This window comes from Chrysemys picta, chromosome 19 (genome assembly GCF_011386835.1).
Source record: "Chrysemys picta bellii isolate R12L10 chromosome 19, ASM1138683v2, whole genome shotgun sequence".
NCBI classification, from domain to species: domain Eukaryota; kingdom Metazoa; phylum Chordata; order Testudines; family Emydidae; genus Chrysemys; species Chrysemys picta.
Window position 1 is genome coordinate 4,811,697 of NC_088809.1, and position 21,983 is coordinate 4,833,679.

The 21,983-nt window shown below is 39.9% G+C and overlaps 1 protein-coding gene across 3 annotated transcripts in view; it reads left to right on the forward strand.

Moving 5' to 3' along the window:
• PPM1E (protein phosphatase, Mg2+/Mn2+ dependent 1E) overlaps window positions 1-19,908 on the forward strand; it is a 103,375-nt gene extending 83,467 nt beyond the window's left edge. For 2 of the 3 annotated variants that reach the window (XM_005298758.4, XM_065573241.1), the window contains exons 2-7: window positions 2,284-2,402; window positions 9,504-9,703; window positions 11,487-11,675; window positions 13,818-13,961; window positions 14,355-14,448; window positions 14,741-19,908. In XM_005298758.4, coding sequence (XP_005298815.2) covers window positions 2,284-2,402; window positions 9,504-9,703; window positions 11,487-11,675; window positions 13,818-13,961; window positions 14,355-14,448; window positions 14,741-15,813 — 1,819 coding nt within the window. In that variant the 3' untranslated portion in view covers window positions 15,814-19,908. The remainder of the gene's footprint in view (window positions 1-2,283; window positions 2,403-9,503; window positions 9,704-11,486; window positions 11,676-13,817; window positions 13,962-14,354; window positions 14,449-14,740) is intronic. The other variant, XM_065573240.1, reaches the window with a different exon arrangement.
• Window positions 19,909-21,983: the final 2,075 nt, after the last annotated feature.

A 21,983-nucleotide genomic window follows, 5' to 3' on the forward strand; every position in this document is an offset into this window, starting at 1 on the left:
TCATATTCCATGCATAGTATCATAGACTCTATTCATTCCTCTGTAAAGTGAGCTCTGTCTGAGAGAGTTGTGTTTAGAAACACATGTACAGCATAAGCTTTCTTGCTTTTGCTGAGGTTTGTGTAAGTTCTGACTAGGCAAAATTATGTTCATACATTTCTGCTTCAAACTGTCTTCAGATAGAGAGTCTAACATTGTTGCTGGCTCTGATTACATAATTGTTTGTAATTCTTTTAGCTCAGGAGTCGTCATATTCTTGTTTCTCTTGTAACATGAAAACTGCATAAAATATGACTGGTAACCTACAGTGCTTTTCGGATGTGTAGGAGTTAATAATAGAAATGACAAAAAAATGCCTCATGCTCTAAAGACAAACAAGGCTAAGCAGAGAATCAACTTTTACATACACTAGAAATAAAGGAAGTTACAGAGCTTTTCCTTCTTGCTGATTACTGTACATTTCCAAAAGATATTGCTGTATGTAAATGGGATCTGAGTTCTTGTCTTGTGCTGGGAAGATCCAGCCCTAAGATAGTTAATGTTCTCATGTTGTCATGCTTCATTAGCGTGCATATTGCTGAGGTTTGGAGTAGCTGTATAGGTAGAATGCTCAACTGCTAATTCAAGGAATGACTCTTACTGATGTTGTAACATCAGAATAGCTGTGGCTTTCTGAGTAACTTGGAGACAGAAGGTGCCTCATGACAATGTATCTTTTGGGAAAAGCTGGTATTTAGTTCTAATCCTGTTTAAGTAACTTTATGTAAACATTAAATACTATTTATTAAAATAGATGGAAGATTTAGCTTTGTGAAAATCTCATCTTATAAATCTACCGTTTGTAATGGTGTTCATTGTCAAATATGGTATCGGAAAGCATTGTGATAAAGTGGATTTTCAAAGAGACTGAGCAAAATGGGTTTGACTGAAGTCTTTTGTGGAATTCAGTCCACATTAACTAAGCTACCATGGGGTCAGTGTAGAACAGCATTGGTTTCTTTGGTTGGCAGCAGTCCAAATGTAATTACTTCAGAGTACTGCCTTATGCGTCTCAGAGCTCAAGAGACATGTCTATCAAAATCCATATTTGGTGCATAGGATAGAAATGAGGTATGGCCATCTCATCCCTGAGTCCATCTAGTCCAATATCTTGTCTTCGACAGTGGTCAGTATCAGATGCTTCAGATAAAGGTGTAAGAAACTCTGTAGTAGACGATGATGGGATAGTTTGCCATAGGAGAAGTTTCTCTCGCTCCCTTATCAGTTAGAGGTTAGCTTTCTAATTCTCTATGGTTTTATTTAGGTAGTTTCAAGCAATGTGCAGTTATGATTTTGAAAATACATTTGCAAATCTGAATTTTATTTTAGTTGAAACTAGGAGATCATGCTCAAAATTAGAACCATGAGGAACGCCTCATGCTTGGATTTCTCAGGTCTGGGTGGGTGACGTTTCTGGATTGACATTGCCCATCTGTCTAATTACTAGTCAGATAATTCCCTCAGTCCTTTGACTGAACATACAGAAAATGTTTTATGATGAAAAGAAAAACATCTTCCTAAACAGAGGTTAAGGCTCTGTCCACATAGGACAAAGACATGGATTAAGAAATTGTACTTAAACATATGATGCCAGCTAAAACTGTTTCTAATATAGTTCAGCCAGTCATTTTGGATGAGACAAACTGTGAATCAGATTCAGTAGCTATATTTTAACCTAGCCTATGTAGCTAGGAATCTAGACCACAACTCATTTTTAAACAAGTGAGGCCTGGTCCCTGCTGGTTACTGAAGATGTGTTAAAAACTGATTTAGCTAGCTGTGCAAATGTTTTCCCCTATTGTTTAACAGGAGCAACTGGAGGTCTCTGTTTGCAATGTTTCCAAACTCCCTGCCCTTTGAGAATTTGAATCAAGAGCAGAGACTGAGAAACTGGACAGGATGGGTTTGTAAATGCAAATAGAGTAAATGTAGTGGGATTCATAAGCTCTGCATGTGTGCTCAAAGCCCCAGTTTTGAAGAGTAAATTAAAGGTGCAAAATGAGGCATAAAAGCTTTTAAGAAGGGCCCTTGGAAGTGAAATTTAAGCCTACCAAAATCCAAAGAAGGGTTCTCAGGCTGCAGAAGTGCAATGCTACCTATCAAAAAGAATCTGCTGCACTCTCACAAATATTGGACAACCTTCAAATGTAGGTGTTACAAATGTAAGTGTTCTGCATTATGCTGATTGCCAGTTACCTAGTGAAATCAGTTTGAAAATATCTTTCCTGTGTTTTTCTTTTTCAGTAATTGCCCTTCATTTTTGGCTGCTGCTTTAGCCAGAGCAACATCAGATGAAGTCCTTCAGAGTGATCTTTCAGTGCACTACTTACCAAAGCATGTGGATAGTACAGAAGGCATCATACGTAAGTGCCTATATGCATTATACGTACTTTATTTTGATACAATCTTTTATGCAAACTGTGTCCCAGCAAACTTTGCGGACTAAAGCAGTACAATTTCAGAGATAATTCATAGATTTTTAAGGCCAGAAGGCAGAGACGACCCATACCTGCCACTAGTTGTGCGGCAGAGTGAGGGCAGTGGCTTCAGCAGAAGTTACTGAGCATGCTCAATACAAGCCAAGCAGCAATTCTGGGGGGGGAGAGGGGGCATATGTCCTCGGTGAGAAGGGACCATTGTGATCCCCTGCATAATACAGGACATAGCTATTGACTTTAAGTAGGAATTAATTCAGGAAAGTCCTGAGTTCACTAGAGCATATCTCATCTCACCAGAGAAACAACCAGTCTTGATCCACCACAGTCCCTTTCTAAGTTGTTCCAATGGTTAATTACCCTCACTGTTAAAAATGTTAACCTTATTTCCAGTCTGAATTTGTCTTGCTTCCAGCCACTGGATCATCTTAGACTTTTGTCTGCTAGATTGAGGAACTCTCCGTTATAAAATGTCTGTTCCCCATGTAGATACAGTATTTATAGGCTCTGATCAGGCTTCCCCTTAATCTTCTTTTTGATAAGGAAATAAATTGAACTCTTTGAGTCCTTTGCTATAAGGCACGTTTTCCAATCCTTTAATTAGTCTTGTGCAGGGGTTCTCAAACTGGGGGCAGGACCCCTTAGGGGGTCGCGAGGTTATTACATGGGGGGGTCGCAAGCTGTCAGCCTCCACCCCAAACCCTGCTTTGCCTCCAGCATTTATAATGGTGTTAAATATATAAACAAGTGTTTTTAATTTATAAGGGGGGGGGTCGCACTCAGAGGCTTGCTGTGTGAAAGGGGTCACCAGTACAATAGTATGAGAACCACTGGTCTGGTGGCTCTTCTCTGAATCCGATTTTTCAACATCCTTCTTGAAGTGTGGACACCACAACTAGATACAGTATTCCAGGAGCAGTCATACCAGTGCCGAATGCAGAGGTAATATAACCTCTTTGCTCCTACTCAATATTTCCATAGCGGTGGGAGAAAAAATTTAGGGGCATAAAAGGAGAAAATATGTTTTTAAATGAGATTGTAAGAGATGGAGTCCCGGAGACAGAGGAAAGTTGTCCTTGACACAAGGAGTTTTGTAGAAGAGAAGGTTCTCGCACCACCAGAGGTGAGATGATGGGAAGGGACAAAGGAGACCAATTCTATACAAACAGACATATGGAGGGCAGTAGAGGGGAAGAGGTATATATTTAGCATCAGGATGTTCCTTTTTCTGTTTTCATGTTACCATAATCACAGTTCTAAAAGCAAAATGTGAGCAAAGGGTATTTAAAAAGTGAATTGCAAAGCTTTAAAATAAACACTTTAAGATTGCTAATGAGTATCAGGATCTAATTACAGACTTTACCATTACAAATACATTTTTAAACAACCTATCTGAAAAATCTACTGACATCAGAAACAGCTCCTCTCTGTATGCTTCTAGATGGGGGAAAAAGCTGAACTCAGGTGTTTGGCTGCTTTTCAAATACCTTGTTTTATAATACGGCTGAACTGTTAAGTCTTCACGTATGCAAACAGACCCTACACATACTTAGACACATAATAGACACTGTATTATCTATATTGTGATATCCCAGAAAATTTCACAGGCCGCTCAGACATTGGAGTGGCTACCACTGTATTTGCTTGAGGTGAAATTAATTTGGATGCAGATATCTCACACAACATCTGTGTCACTACTTAAGTTCTGCAGTGAGAGGCTCTTGTCAGAAGAAGGAATTAGACTGAATGGCCATGCAAGTGAGGGGTGTCTATACTCTCCTGTGTGCTTCAAAAAGGGTCTTCATACCAGCCCCAAGTAGCCCAGGGTTGGATTCAGTGGCCCTGAATTTCTTGCCTGTGCACATATTGGCAGGGTGAAATCCATCTGCCTTAAGCCAGCTTTGTGTGGGAAGGAAGGAATTTCACTCTGAACGATTTCAGCTGGTAATTATTTTTACAAAAGCTTTGCAGTTTCTTGGGTTTCAGTGACTGTCATATAAAAAATGCTTGATGTTAAAAACAAGAGGAATTTTCCTTTTCTCTGTTTGTACTTATGTAAAGCAAGACTTTCCCATCAGTCTGCTCAAGGCCACAAGTTCTAACTCACTCAGGATTCTGCTGACTACATTCCCTTGGAGAACCCGCTGGGATGCTGATTAAGATGGATAACATTCCACAGAATGAGTTGACAGGAGTCCTTCATTCGGTTTGGAACACATATACTCAGCAACCCTTATTATCCCTCCCTCCTCTTACTTTTGATAAAAAGATATAAATAGCGCTATGGGAAAATAAAAGCTTTAGAATTCTGGCCCTCTGAAGAGGAAGTTTCTGGTCTGATTCTTAGAGGCCTTCACGAACCTGAGGAAAATGTACAATTTGCTCTGGGTTTGCTGTTTGTAGGTGTTGCTGTGTCTCACCCTAAGCAGGTGAATGGAATAGATTTGTCATTGTTCTGGCTGAGCAGCCCTCATTATTTCCAAATTGAAATCTCTTAGACTCTCATAAATATTTGACAGTCTCCAAGGAAATTTTGACATTTTTCAAACTAAGCCTCCACACAGAATATCTAAGGAAGCTGATGTTTTAAATGAAAACATCTGTAGGTGTCTTTTAAAATGTATTTAAACCTGTAATACAAAGAAGCAATCATACATTGTTATCTGTACCTTGGTGTAGCAGTTAGCCAAATGAAACTGGGGACTCCATGCAGGACCATATCGTAATGGTGTGGTCATATGTAGATAAGTGAGGTTTAAATACACTTTAAATAATGCAAATTAAAGAATAAGAAATGCAAAGAAAGAGAAATAAAAGCTGATGTCCTGGACCACAGCAAAGTGATGAGTTGGATTTATGGGTAATGTAAGATTAAGCAATTACATCTCACATAAAACACTAAAAATCATAGTTTTGCAAACACATGACTAAGTCAAGGAATGAGGGGTTGGTGTCTTGAACATTAGTTGGAGCAATTCACAGAACTGACTAAGGTTTCATTGCAAAGGGTCAGATATTAATTTGTGACTAATATTCTCAGTGAGACTTAGGAAACCTGGAATAATTAGAAGAATGTAGTGATTGACTGCTTTCCTGTGCCTGGTCCTGACTAGTGTTCATGTGGGGAGGCCATTACACTTTGGGAGAAACAGAGGAAGCTATGGAAGATCTATGACAGTTATTTGAGAATGGATTCCTGTTGTAACCTAAAGCTCTGACCTGAGTTTATACCAGACTGATGACTTTAAAGCTGTTCAGATTAGTACAGGACTAAAGAACAAGATGGATTGTAACCTGGTGCTTCTGGTGTCCACCTCTGCATTGATCTATACTGGAAAGGCTTTTGTTTTAGAGGTCCACCAAGCTTACTGCTCTATATAATGCAAAAAGTAGAAAGACTTAATATTTGCCCAAATTTGTCTCCTAATCTCAGTTTCTCCTCAAGAGACACATTTGGTTTGGCTGGGTGAAGGCGGATGATGGAATCTGTGGAGTCCTCTACTATTCAGGTTTGGTAAAAGGAGTCAGAGGTGTGCATGTGGAAGGCAACCTTTTGAACAGAGGTTTGATGCAGGGAGGATCCTTACCTTAAAACAAAAAAGGTATCAGTGAACCCATTGATATATGAAAGTAAGACGGTGGAATTAGCATATTCAGAGAGACTCTCCAAGCTTTTGAGACCATGAGTCTGCAAACCAAAAGGGATTATGAGTTCTAGATGGACTTGGTCATGAACAATTTACTAATCTTTAGTATGTGTTTAGTTTAAATTTTTTTAAAAACAAACCGGGCTTCAGAGATTTCTTTTTTAAGAGGACAACTCAGGAATACATAACATTTGGAAACCTTTTTAGTGGAGGCAGAACTCCTCACTGCGGCAGACGTGGCTGATAAAGATCAAAAGGGGCTCGGAAGACAAGACTGACAGTAGAATAAGGGTATGTATAGCCAGTAGATTTCACAAAACAGATCTCAAAGACCCAGTGCACCATTTTCTCAAGAATTCTTCAATTGGATTACAACAATAGAGGCTTTTACCCAATCAGATAAACTGTAAAATAAAATTTGTAGATTGAGACATCTAATGGATTGATCACCCGGCTACAAACAAGAAACTCCTGAATTCTAATCCCAGCTCTGTGGACATTAAGGCCCAAATTTTCAAACGTGGTCTTCAATTTTGGGTACCTCTTGTTTTGAGTATCCAGCTAGAGACATTTAGAGCCTGATTATTAGTGGTGTTGAGCAACTACATCTAGTGCTGATGTTAATTTAGAGCCTATAAGGATCTGGCTCCAGGTGTCCAGAGATGGGCACCCAAATACTGAGGCACTTAAGATCAGAGGTTACCTCTTAACATTTGGGCCTAACCTCTCTGTATCAGTTTCTTCATCTGTAACAGGATATTATACTTCTCTCACATCGGTGTTTTGAGGATTAGGTAATGGTGGTTCAACACTTTGAAAATGTTCAATATTATATAAGTACTGTTTGCAGTGTTGTTGTAGCCACGTTGGTCACAGGATATTAGAGATACTAGGTGGGTGAGGTGATATCTTTTATTGGACCAACTTCTGTTGGTGAAAGAGACAAGCTTTTGAGCTTACACAGAGCTCTTCTTCAGGTCAGAAGAGCTCTGTGTAAAGTTAATCTCTCTCACCAACAGATGTAGGAGCAATAAAAGATATTAACTCATCTCCCTTATCTCTCTAATATAAGTGATGGGTATTACTAAAACTGTTGAACAAAGATAGAGACCTAGCTTAAACCGGTTATTAATAGAAGGACCTTTGAGATCTGTGGATGAAAAGTGCTGTGGAAATGTAAATATCACTTCAGAAATCGTACTTTTCTTTCCATACATATTGATGAAGCACTGCCATTCATTATTTGGCTGTCACTAGAAATGATTTGTAAGAAATAAATGGGAATCTCTCCTCCATCTGCTGCAGTGAGTCAGGCCTGCTATCGACAGTGAGAGAGACTGGAGAGTTTAGAAATTGACACAAACTTGCTTTTCCAACCCCCCAGTCTCCTTTGCAAAGATAACCAATCAACCAATGTTAGGGACAAAAATGTCTGACCTGGGTTTCCTCCTAGCAGTGGCGCAATTAAGCTGTACTTCCGACACTGAAGATTCTTGGAGCAGCATTGAGGCAGCAGCAGGAGGGAGATGAAATTCCCCATGATTCAGCCACGATGACAGCTGACTCAGCTCCAGCTCAGCACCGCGACATTAACGATTGAGTAATTTACAGCTGTGAGGGGGCGGATCGGCTGCTATGGGCCTCTCTCCTTTTTTTAATCTCAAGCAGCAATTATTGATGCTGCTACCACTCTGTGCACTCCTCACAAGGGGAGGGTATTTAATATCTCAGCACAGCGAATGTTTTTTCTCCATTCCTCCTTCAGAAGGATTTCTGAATTGTAATGAATAGGTGACATTAAAATCAACAGGTTCTCTCTCTTAAACATGCCCATGGGAAGAGTGGGCGACGAACTCTGGGGATGAAGAGTTGACTGAAGATATGATTTGGAAAGTTCAGGCAGTATTTGTGTTCTTGTTTCACATGCTGCCCAGCAGTGACATTGCTGACAGCACTGATAAGACATGCATATTCCAGGTATCTGTTGCAGAAGACCAGCTGAGTATCTCACTGTGCTATTACTCTGATGACCTAATGGTATCAGTACTTGCCCACCTGCTTCCAAGAACTGATGAACTAAGAAGTTCAGTCTCCTTCCTCAGCCTTGCTATGGCTTATTTAGCTGAACATGGTAGAACCAACTCTCGTGGTCTAGTGGCTGGAGATTGAGAGGCATCCAGGGTCTTTCCTGATTCTTTGGCTTCTGTTCCGGCTCCAAGTAACTAAACTTGGGGAAACTGAGGCTCAGTTTTCCATATATGAAATTAAAATAAATTACTTACCCATCATGGCACAGGGAAAAATAAGCAGAGCTAGATCCCTGGAGTCTTGCTTGCTAACCACCAGACACCACATTTTTCCTAACTCTATCAGTGACTGTTAACTAGGCCATCATTAGTAGGTGCTGCTTATTGATACTGACGCTGTTTCTGTGAAATCAGATGTGGAATGGTTCCCTTTGGATATGGTACTTCTGCAGGGCGATTGGAACCACTAGACACAAAGACTTTTGCTGAAATTGGACCCTGGAGATTCAGACTGGTGAAATTGTAATATGAAAAGAGCCTTAGATGTGTTCAGTTCTCCCGTGTTTACTTGCTGCTTTTTCTTCCAGTAAAAGAAGCTAACTAGACTTTAATAACTACAGAATAATTAGTGAGTGCCTGACTCTGCACATATTAAGAATGATTAGTTTACAAGGGGACAGCTCACCCACCCCTTAATTGAAGGCTGCTCTGGACTTTTCACCTGCTCACACAGATTTCTTGTGGGCTCAACCTACTTCGGGATCTGAAAACAAAATAACATTAAATTATGAACATGTCTCAGTTAATATACCGTTTGAATGAAAACCCGTGAACACATGCTTAAAAGAAATGTTATAAACCCTGCTACGCCTTATTAATCGCTGCATTGCTCCAGTTCTATAGGGGTGTAACTCCACTGACCAAAAACTGGAGCAAAAATGTGGTGAATCGTGCCCCGTGAGTTGCTTTTTAATGTTGCAACTCATTTGCACCATGAAGTGTTTAAATCCAGACATTGTAGGAGCCATGGTTGCATCCTCTTGTCTGGAACTGCAAATGGGTCTTATCAGGGGAAGCATAAAATCTTCTCATTCATTGCTTTTTGCTGATGAGTCCAGTAAAGGTACAGGAGTAGGTAGGATACTATCAATCAGCTGTTACCTGGCGAATGCTAATTATACTGTAGATAGCTTCCTTTTTTCCCTTTACAACCAGAATCCAGGGTTTCCAAATTGGAGATGAATCTCACTTGCCCGGCCAGCATGATTTTATTTCATCTTTATAATGCACTTGAGTGATACATTCTCATTTAATAGCATTCTTAGAAAACCCTGTATTTCTTTTGGCCTCCTCAGAGATTGAGACAGTGAAGCTAGCCCGCTCAGTTTTCAGCAAACTCCACGAGATCTGCAGCAGCTGGGTGAAAGACTTTCCACTGCAAAGGAGGCCCTACCGCTATTATGAGACATCCATCCATGCCATCAAAAACATGCGCAGGAAGATGGAAGACAAGCATGTCTGCATTCCTGACTTCAACATGCTCTTCAACCTTGAGGTAAAGGGGGCTGGTGTGGGTCAGTTAACCTACTGAATATGGGTTTTGGGAAATTAGTAAGCATTTTATTGTGAAAACAAAAGATGTATATATGACGGGCCTTAGATAGTTGGGCTCCAAGAGAGACACGCCTCATCTAACTTAGTTCAGTGAGCGTGGTGCAAATATTTATGGGTCTCACAGAACGCCCATACCCTACATAGGATATGGGTGGCCTTCTTATAATCTAGAAACTTGCATTCTGCTGGCAATAGAAGAGCAGAGAGAACAATATAGGATGCATTCACCATCGTGGAGATTGAGAGCAGCATGGGTTCTGCAATGCTCCTAGGATTTAGTGGCCTGAGACTCAACAGTAACAGAGTTCCCCCAGTGGCAGCCAGTGCATTGTGTTACTAAGGAGTAAGCTAAGGCAGGATCCTCTACTTGACTGAAGATTGCCCAGATAGCAGTGAATCACAGAGAGGTGATGGTGCAACTCATAGCTTGTTACTGCTGTCTAGTTGCCTGCTGAGCCAGGCCTGTGCTGCTGGACTACCATGTTTCTTGGGAGAAACATCAAGAAGTCAAAGGCAGGAGTAGGAAAGGAGGTAAAAAACAGTCCTCCTGGGAGAGTAGGTTCACAAAAAAAGCCATGAAGACCAACTTTTTGGTAGATCCTGGCCCAGGTGTACTTTCATCCATCTCTTCATATCACTTATCAGCAAAACCCTCGTGCAAGCTTTTCTTCAGATGTAAAATCTGAGACATTGTGAAATCGCAAGTATGTGAAGTAGCAAGAATTACACAACCTGGATGAGTATGATGGAAAAATTGATTTGTATTATGCGTTGTCAGTTTAATAACCATTTTCTTGCACCCTATCTTAGTTCTTGCCTTTAAGATGTATTCTGTTAATGCAAACTGAGGTAGGTTTGTTTCCTATGCCTGTCAATTATCACCTTTCTTCAGTCAAATTTGTGTTGGAGCCTATCACTTAAAAATTACAAGGTATAAATATTGTAGTCATTTAGATGGCTGTCAAGGTAGAGTGGGCACTAATAGTGGGTTGGTGAGTTGTGTGTATGAATTGGGTGCAGAAGTTGATGTCTCTTGCTACAGGATCATTGTTTCCTCTGTGAGCAGTTTGGGCAAGACAAGAAACCTGAGTTGAAGATGAAGGATTCTGCCTATCTTGATCTGAGAATGTGATCACACTTAATTACCTGATGAGATAGTACATATTAATGTATTAATTACAGACACTTGAACTGATGTGGATTGAATAAAAACCTTAGCACTATGTGGCTTCATAGTTTAATGCCCTAGCATTTTACCTCTAAGAAACTGAATTCAAATCTGGATTTATGCATTTTGCTTGCAATACATGGTGGTCTCACCCTGCTGTTCAGCTCACAAAGCCTTGCCACACTTTGGTGTGAATGACAGTTTTTATTCAGGAAAAGTTTAGGGATTGAATAACTGAAGGTATAACAAAACAGATGTGAGGTGCATTAGCAGAGCTATGCAGGTGATGCATGCATAATACCTGCCTATGCTAAGCAAGTGCAATTTGTCAACTATATAATCTGTGTATGCATATTCCCACATTACGATAAACAAAGAATTTATATAGCTGAGTTCTCAAGTAGAGATTCTGCCTCTCTAATGGCATTATACTACTAATGTGAAAGCATAAGGGGGACACCAGTAATCTCAAGTTAAATGGTTTTAATGACAGTTCAGTTAACCAATTGCACTGCTTATCTTCATTAGTTTTTGATTCAAGGTTGTCTCTTGGCAGGACCAAGAGGAGCAAGCATATTTTGCAGTATTTGATGGTCATGGAGGGGTGGATGCTGCCATCTATGCCTCCATCCATCTCCATGTGAATTTGGTACATCAGGAGATGTTTCAACATGACCCAGCGGAGGCACTTTGTAGAGCATTCCGGGTGACAGATGAACGCTTTGTTCAGAAAGCAGCCAGAGAGGTGAGTTAGTATCATTATTTTGGAGAGAGAGGGAAAGTTTTTGACTGAAGATTTTTTTTATTACTTCTATTTAAAAATGAAAAAATTACGTGAATTTCAAGCTGGGGAGAGATGGAGAGCAAACATCCTACACATCTGAGTTCAGCATCTCTCTCAACCACCAGTGCACCCCTGTTCGGGATGGGACTTGACAATCACCTTTCCCTTTCATTCCTGTACAACCACATCCCTTGCTTCCTCAGACCTGGTAGGCAGCTTTTTCTGCAGCCAATGCTTGACAGATAGCCTCATTGACTCTTGTTCACTAGAGCTCATGCATGACACCTCTGTAATGAACCTGGAAAGCAGGAAATCCACCTCTGTCCTTGAACCCAAGTCTTCAGGGTGATAAAATCACCAGATGGCCAGGGATTGCCATGAATCATTTCAGTGAGCCCTCACGAGGATTAGGAAATGACAGAAATGGATTTGGAAAGGAGTAACGTGCAGTTGTCCTGCCTCTCTCGAAGTTGGAGTTAAAGTAGGGAGCAAAAGGCCCCAGGCTGTGCAAGAGATGCACATTATCCTACACCCAGCGCTGTCTCCCAGGAGCCAAATTGGAATCTTTTTCTTCATGTTGCTTTATTCATGGATATTACTGACTTAGCATCATGGGAAAGGAAACAACTAAGGATTATAAAAATGGCTATTGGATTGAACCTTACTTATTAGTCACCTTTTGGTTCTCTTGCACCTAGAACTGCAGCCAGCATACCAATGGCACTGTGTAAGTTCACAGAGTCACTGACTAAAGCCAGCTGATTCTGAACAAACTGGAAGCACTAGATTTTAGCATCCACCAGAAGTTTTGGTAGAATGAGTATGTAGGTAGGGCCTGATGCTGCAGTCCGGGTGCATGCAAACAATACTCTCTGACTTTGGGAGTCATGTGCATGTACAGACTGCAGGGGCAGGCCCAGGTCCCTTTGGAATTTTTAAGCTTGAAGTAAGTAAGGTTTAAATCCTCAATTCCATGTTAAATTTCACAAAGCCTCTTAGATTCCATGGTACATTGTATTTGCCAACTGATTACTAATGAACCTGAAATCTTCACAGACATGGCAGGAGGTACTGGGTTGAATCTATGCTGTCAATGACACCCTTCTCCTTCTCTTGAAAATACTTTCCCTTACTACCTGTCCCTAGTACTTCAGTTCTGGCTCTAGGGGGAAGGCTTTTGCTTAAATAGCACTAGCTCACCTCACACACAGCCTTGAGTATTCACAGATTTTTAAATAGGACATTGGTATGGGAATGGGATACAGATTCTTCCACTTATGGGACACTGGTTCAAATCCAGCTCACGGTGGCAGTGGCCAGATACTCAATGACTGTGTTTAGTTGGGGAAAGGTCTGAGTCTATTGGCTAGTGGGTTTGTCTACATCACAGAAACCACCATTACAGTTGGTACTAAGTTCCCCTTTGTTGGCATTCTCACTACAGAGGCCAAGGAGTGAATGGGTCAAAGAGGTTTAACTATCACTCCAGGTCAGGAGTCAGCTGCTGTTCACAGCATAGTTGACCACTGAATAAGCAGAGCACTTCATTCTCCAGGACTGTCAATTTAGCACCTTTCACAACCACTAAAATACATTTATGAAGGGGGAGGAGTGGTTCCATTCTTGTGTTCTTATACTTACTGTGTTTGGTCTTGGATTACTTTTTTAAAATTCTTTCATAGTGTCACAAAGACATCACATTCCTTAGCACTGTTCATGTAAGGTGGATCTCGAGATACTTTGAGTGAGTCACTCTCTGAGGTAGTTAAGTTAAACCAATTCATTTTACAGATGGGAAAACTGGGTGCCCGAGAGGGTTACACAGTGAATCAGTGGCAAAGCACAGGATTTGAACATTAGACTTTCACCAGACATATAGGACAAAATTGTGCCTTCAATTACTCACATTCAGCCATGCTGGCTTTGGGGGAGAGAATGGAATGGTAGTAAATGCAGGACAAATGCAGCCCCATTTCTCAGTCATTAGAACAACCCTGCTTATTTGACTGTCAGCATGTTCTGCTTTGAGGGAAGCTGTGAAAACTGTTCCAAGGCATTTCACTTTCATTTGCCCATTTAAAACTAGTAGATATTTTTTTCCAGAGCCTACGGTGTGGCACCACTGGTGTGGTAACATTCATCCGAGGAAATATGTTGCATGTAGCTTGGCTTGGTGACTCCCAGGTGATGCTTGTGAGACAGGGCCAAGCTGTGGAACTAATGAAGCCTCATAAACCGGATAGAGAGGTAAGACTGGCCTGTTTTAACTGAAGATGGATAGCTTTTCACTTTTAATATTTATTTTCTGACTTCAAACAAAGATTTATGATTGCTGTCTGCATATAAAAGAACTTCTGTACTATTGATCAACTGCCTTTTCTATCTCCTTTGGAACAGCTGAGCAAGCAGCTGTCCAGTTACTCCAATTGCTTTGGATAAGATTACTGACTTGTCAAAATCTTTTGTTCTGATCTGGTAAGGGGGCAGGATAAAACCTCAGCAGAAACTGAAGCACTAGTCTTTACAGTATGGGCTCAGGACTGCTGTGCATGTGAAAACACCGATACATTAATGAAAGCACCCAGAATCTTTTTTTGGCAACAGAGACCTGATCAACTCTTATGTTGCCTTGCGGTTTAGGATGAGAAGAAGCGTATTGAGGCCCTTGGAGGCTGCGTGGTCTGGTTTGGGGCCTGGAGAGTGAATGGGAGTTTGTCTGTCTCCAGATCTATTGGTAGGAAATGTACTTTAATTCTTGCATCCATTTCTCTTCCCTGTTTTAATTTCTATTGATCACACTGTGTAATACAACAGATAAATAGAACCAGGAACAACTATCTCAGTTTTTCTGGAAAACAGATGCTGGTCTAGCCTGTTATTCCAAGAGACTCCTCTTAATTTAGGGAAAAGAATAATTGGTTCCTGGTCTGAGAATTAATAAAAGGGTTCCCAGGATGCCACCTCTCACTCAGCATGCCAATCAAAAACCTGAGATTTGAAATATCTTTGCTTTCCATTTTCCACAGGGGATGCTGAGCACAAGCCATATATTTGTGGAGATGCAGACTCCGCCTCCACTGTACTGGATGGGTCTGAAGACTACCTCATTTTAGCCTGCGATGGCTTCTATGACACAGTAAATCCTGATGAGGCAGTGAAGGTGGTGGCTGACCACCTGAAGGAGAATAATGGAGATAGCAGCATGGTGGCACACAAATTAGTGGCATCAGCACGGGATGCTGGCTCCAGCGACAACATCACTGTCATTGTGGTATTTCTCAGGGACATGAATACAGCAGTAAATGTTAGTGAGGACTCAGACTGGACAGAGAACTCTTTTCAAGGAGGACAAGAAGATAGTGGGGAAGATAAAGAAAACCATGGAGATTGTAAACGGCCATGGCCTCAACACCAGTGCTCAGCACCTGCAGATCTAGGGTATGATGGGCGAGTGGATTCCTTCACTGATAGAACTAGCTTGAGCATAGGGTCCAAAATTAATCTGTTTGAAGACCAACGCTATTTAGACCTGATGAAAACAGAAGCAAGCCAACCTCAGAATGCCAAACATTTGTTACCAGTTCAAGTGTTTAGCCCTGGCCTACCAAAGGGAGTCAATATGGTTAACGGCTCAACTGTAAAGAATGAAACTCCAAAAAGCACCGCATCTTCAGTGTCTGGACTGACAAATCCAAGGGGATATTCTGCTTCTCTCAGTTTGAGTTCCACAGGGCAGCACATTTACAGAATGGAGGGTTTATCTCCACACTTTTCTGGATTGGAAAAGGAACAATTCAGATCCTTGGGGAAAAGAGTCTCTGCTTTCTCTCATTTCCACTTCTATAATGCAAAGAGGCGACGTGGAGCCAGGCTCAAACCAAAGTTTCACACACATCTCTTTGCTCACAAACCTTCCCATATGGAAGGATTAGGTCCATCCTTACCTGTCCGAAGTGGCAGTAAAATGAGGATGTTGGTAAGAAGTTCTCTGTGGTGGAGGATGAATAGTCACAAAGTTTATGGTGAGAATATGCTCTTGAGTCGAAGACAGAGTAATTGTACACCAGATCCATACCTTTATCAGAGCTGCAAAATATAACCATCCTCCTTGTATCCCCCCTTTAGGCAACTAGTTTAGTCAATCCCAGAATAAAAATGGCATCAAAAAATCAAAAGGTGAGCATTTCAGAACTGTGTTATGGTTCCCTGTAAAACTCAGCTCAGATGTAAATAGACCAAGGAATTAAAAAAAATAGTTTGTCACAATAAAACTGCTGGTGGTGCCACTCTAAGTACACCCCCACAAACACATGCACGTAAGTATCTATATTCTCATTCACTAGACAAGCTGGTTAGTTGGCTCAGGTGAATAGACACAGTTAGAAACCATTGAAAAAAATGCAGCTGAGAATAAAGTTGAACCTGCCTGAGATACGTCTATGGAGCAATATTTTTAGAAAGCTATCCTGTTTTAGAATGCCGAATTTTGTAAAGGGTGGGGGGAGAGTTTCATAGAAGTCCAGGTGGTGTTTTTTTCTTATTTTCCTTTGTTTTAGACTAATATTAAGAGAAATCTATAGAAAACCATCCACTTTGCAGGTAAAAGACTAAAAGCCATACAGGGTATTAACAGGTAATTTAGGAATGGAGAGACTCATGCTGTAAAATCTACTCTGTTCTCAGACTCAGATTAAGGTACATACAATTAATTTAGCTATTATTTCCTGTAACATATAATGTGGAATATGAAAAAAGTGTTTTTGTATTTTTAAAAAAAATATTCCCCGTGGCTAGAGATTTAGTATGTGGGGATTTCATAACTTTTTGGTGCTTTTAGTGGCATTTTTATTTGTCAGTTTAGGAGGCTGTTGTCAACTGGCTTTAATCTAACAGAACTGTGGTTAATTGCTAGGAGAACATCATCACACCTTCATCTCAGGTGTTGAAAGAAACTGAATCTGAGATGCTGTCCAGGTACAATATGCTGTCACTAAACTGATCAAACTGTAGAACTACTTGTTAAGAATAATAAACAATTTGATCAGGATTTTGTTTTAGGTTAGTTTCTAGACTGCAAGGGCATATTTAAAATAAAGTGGAAGTTTTTAGGGATGATAATATGCTGGAGTGAGTGTGACACTACTACTGAATTCTTGTTATTCCCGATTCAGAAAATGGATGTGAGACTGCTATATTAACCCGAAGTGAATGGAAATGCTGTGGATGTAGATGATTGAGGGTGGTTGCTTTGCTTAGCTGAGATCATAAAACGCACTGACAATCCAGAGCTCTGCTCCAACAAATTTAGATTTGCAGAGAAAGATGAAAAATGTGGGTTGCCCATTTGCTTATCCCATTATTTAAAAAAAAAAAAAACAAAAAACCAACTAACCTATCCTTGAGATGTCTTACTCTTAAAGGAATAGTTAATTAGAACACAAAAGTAATTTAAAACTGTTCCAGTTGAATGTATCAGACAACATATTAGGCCTCCTGCCACGATTATTTGCCACAATAACTAAGTATGGGAATACTCATTTGGCACTGGTATGAATATAAAATGTAATTCTCCAACGGCATTTAATTTTAGCATGATTTAATATACCACTCAGTCTTAGCAGTAACACTTTAAAAATCAGCCTTACAGTTAGCTAGAATTTGTTAAAATATTTAAATAAGTAGTCAGGAGAGTCTAAATTATTTGAAACCATAAGACTTGAACTTTACTGATCTCAGCTTGCTCTTTGAGTCAGTCTTTTAAAAGTCATTTGATGAAATAGTAAAAAGCTGTAAGCAAACAGGAGTTGAAGTGTGGTTTTAGATTCCTGTAATTATTTTGCAGTTTTTTTAAACCACAAATATAATTGAGTCATTGGTTCTTACATTTGTCATCTTTCAAAGCCTTAGATGTTGTTAACATTCTCTTCAGATGTATTGTATGTTTCTAATCAAATTTACTAAGGAAATTGAGAAACCACTGAATACTAAAGTATGCAATTTTGGGCATCTTGCTGTTGCCTTTTCATTGTTTAAACTTCTCACACTAATATAGAAGATGCATTAAAAGTCTCTTCTGTTTGATAGTTGTACTTTTCCTGGAAGGTGATGTAAGTGCAATTCTTTGTCTAAGTAAATATGTCAAGATAAAGTTATGGATGATAGAACTTTCCAATGTGCAAGACTGGTTGAAAAATACTGGAGTGAGTGTATGCTCTCTTGTCAAGAGTGTAGTTCTTTAGGTGTGGATTCATAAATGATCATTCTGCTTCTCAGACCATTTAGAAGGGAAATTGCCATCACAGTTCCTGCGTGGTCCAGTGCAAAATATTGTATAAATAGCAAGTGTTCATTTTTTCACTATATTCATGTAGAGTAGATAGGAACCATTTGTAAGGTAAGTCTTTTAAACTTCTATAATACATATAAAAGTAGTGGTTATTGGTCTGATATATGCTGCTCTTGATTCTACACACTAGACAAAAGAGCAGTGCTTTGTGAAATGCAATGTTTTCTCTTAATGCCACTGGTGATAGGAAGTAGTTCTCTTCAGTTCAAAATCCTGTGCCCTTATTTGCTGCTTGCTAATGTAAGCAATAAGTTCCCCTCTAACTAATGGTATTTAAATGTTCTGTATCTTGTATTTTGATCGTCTATCTGGTGATAATGTAAAAAAAAAATTAGACAAATATAAAAGTATCTCTATAAATGTATTTATTAACTGTTAATTCTAAGATTCAGTCTGACACTTGTGTTTTGTAACTTTATTGTGTATCTTAGTAGTGGTGAAATTTGTATAACCTTTCCAATAAAGAGCTGAAGTATCCCTTTTTCAAGTTAACACAATCTGCATCAGTTTCAGTTTACCTATTAAACATGTTTTGCAGGAATAAAAGGTAGGTAGTGAAAATAAAATATTGTGTTGGTTTTGAGAAATGGACTTCAGGCTTTTTGTCTGAAGCTGTTCAGAACTCACTGGTATGCTATTCACTGTGAGTTTTAAAGGGATTAATTTAATCCCCCCTCTAATAGTTTCCAGTGTACACTTTTTAAATGTGCAACTCTTGAGGAATGTCTGCTGTTGCAGAGAGCAGTATAGCACCAGACCAGGGAGCTGTTAACCCATTTCAATTTGCACTAAAGGTGTGGAAATATGTAAATAACTTTTCTTTACCTAAAAGTGCCATCAATTGTCCTTGCAAGTTAAAATAATTCACTATTTATTTAGTTTAGTCTGCAGTGTAACATTTAAGGACAATGTCAAAGCAGATTTTAACTTATACCACATTTACAGTGGTACATTGTCAAACTCTGCTCCATTTTTGGAACACAGTCCGTGAAAAATGCATTGTGTTATGGACAGATAAACATGAGGTACAAGAAATTCAGTGTTTACAGATATGACTGCTGTAGTTCAAGTCCACTATGCTATCCTACCTACCACTGGGTAATTCTTACTCTAGCAGTGTCCTGCTGTAGCACTGAGAAAGATTGATCTAAATTAGTGGCTGTTTTAGCACAGTGTATTCACTCATTCAACACTAGTCACATAGACAAAGCCATTAAAGGGGATACTACAGCTTTGTTCATGCCTACAATTTAGGACAATCTTTCTTTGGATCATAACTCTGCAACAGCAAATAAAACTTTCTACCCTTATAGCATGCAATAAATAACAGTGAAGCATAAATGCAACCTCTAACGTAAATGTTCATGTCCTTTTCCAGTCATTGTTAACCAGGCTTAAAGCACTGTAGCTGCCAGCATTAAAACATCAGAGAAACCCCCCACTTCAAAGACTTAGTTCAAGTATTTACAAGTTGACTGCATTTGTTTTCTTTTACTTACATTGCTGCATTTCTTTACCTTTAAATTAGAAGAAACTGAAACAGGACTAGGGAAAGTTGGCAGAGATTGATCCTGTTTTCTTAAAGTAGTAACTTGTTTTTAGAACTCCAGGTGTGGTGCCAGCTCCTACATTGGGTGCTTCTGTTGAGAGATACTTGTTCTCTATGAAGTGATTAAATTAATCATTTTTATGCTGCAGTGTTCGGATCTTTCCATTTGCAACCTTGTTCTACAGCTCATGAGGTCAGTTGTAATCCATGTAACAGTCATCCATATTTTATTTAAGTGTTTACGGATAAGGACTATGTTGAAATTTTATCAATATCTTAATAAAACAATTTAAAACATTTTTCAATGGTCTACTTATTTAAAGGCAAATTCAGAATAGCAAACTCACATTCCTTGTGCTAAACTGCTTCTGTACAGTAGTCTAATGGGATTTTACTGTTTAACTCTAGATGAAGGGCATCAATTTGAATTCTAAACTGCTTTTACCTACTACTAAAAATGCATCTGACTCATATGCAGACTAGGAAGCAGGAGCATCTGACCATGGTGCTGCAATTTAAACAAATCTAGAATTAGGAGTAGGTTGTAGCTCCCTAAACTGTAGCTTAATTGGTATCTTGTTACCTCTCTCTAGAGGAGCCATGTATTGAATGTTCTCTTATCTATTTTATAACAAAGAAAGGGATGTGCAGGACACTTAGGCTTGGTCTACACTACCCCCCTAATTCGAACTAAGGTACGCAACTTCAGCTACGTGAATAACGTAGCTGAAGTCGAAGTACCTTAGTTCGAACTTACCTTGGTCCACACTCGGCAGGCAGGCTCCCCCGTCGACTCCGCGGTACTCCTCTCGCCGAGCTGGAGTACCGCAGTCGAGGGCGAGCACTTCCGGGTTCGACTTATCGCGTCCAGACTAGACGCGATAAGTCGAACCCAGAAGTTCGATTTCCAGCCGTCGAACTAGCGGGTAAGTGTAGCCAAGGCCTTAGTTGTAACAGTTGACTTTGTACCATTTTCAGCAATAGCCCATTAGTGGAAGGGCAACAGTTGCATACTTCAAACCTACATTTTTAGATCCCCTGTATTTTTTAAACATTGCTGTTAGCGTTAAATTTTCCACACTGCTTCAAGGACTAAATAGCTTAGAATTTTGGATGGGCTCTGTAAGGCCCTGCAGACCTGGCACTAGCTGCTGTATGATTGGTATGCTAACTGCCTGAGCATTATTCACAAGCTGTCTTAACACTTCAACTAAAACACACCAGTCCCTCACACTCAATTGTATTGAACAGTATATAAGCAAAAGCTTCTAGATGAGAGTTTCATTATGAAACTGGAGCTAATGTAGTTCAGGAAACTATAAAAATCACAAGTAGAGAGGGAGTCATACACAGAGCAGCTCAAATGGGTTAGTTTTTTTTGCTGTTTAAAATAAAGATTTTTCCAGGAAATGGATTAAAAATGAAAGCTAGGTATCTACACCTAAGAACAGGCTCTTGCCTCAGGACCCCTTCTAGTTGAAAGTGTAGCACCTAGGACAATCTTTCAAATAATGAGCTGCTCCCATAGCTCTAGTGGTGGCTGCTGGTCCTCATTTCTAAATTATCAAGCAGGACACAAGGTTCTGGACTTAGAGATATTCACAAAGGACTCAGCTCCTTGATACTTAGAAGCACGAGAATACAGACCAATGGTTTGGATCCATAAACGCAGCAGCACAAATGCTAGTGAACTTGGAGAAAGGTGTTACTAGCAAGACATGTAGGGAACAAAGTGTACGGGCTTCTGGGGCCCTATAACACTCGAATAACCAAAGACCTACATGAGACATGGAGTCAATTTATCCCTCCCAAGTCTCACGTGGCTTAGAATCAACTTGGACTGCTCCTGTAATCAGGATGGGAGGCAATGCCCGGTTAGCAAAACCAGTGAAAGAGGGTTAAATCAAATACACCTTAACATGAATTCAAAAGCCAAGGCTAAAATTCAACAGAATGGGAGAGCTCAAACTACTCACAATGAATGCTTCTACCTACATCCTCTTCACACAGCCTACTACCTGATGAGTACTGTATTTGAGAGAGCCTAGACCATTGATACACAAACTGATGATACAGTGAACAACACTGCAGTCAAGCTCAAGACAATGACTAAAGAAATCCACATTATAGTAGAGACTGAAAGAAGTGGAATTTAAGGAGGGGAGGGTGGGTATTTGGTTCATGAGGAAGTGCCTACGGACTATTGGTTGTGGAAGACACACAGCATTTCATTTGGAGCAGACTGGCCTGAACATACTGGTTCAGTGCCACTAGGATGTAGATTTAAAAAAAAAACCCAGACTGAACACTAACCAGGTAGCAGTATATTTCTGTCCCATCAGCACCTGCCCCTTCAAAATAATTTCACACAGTA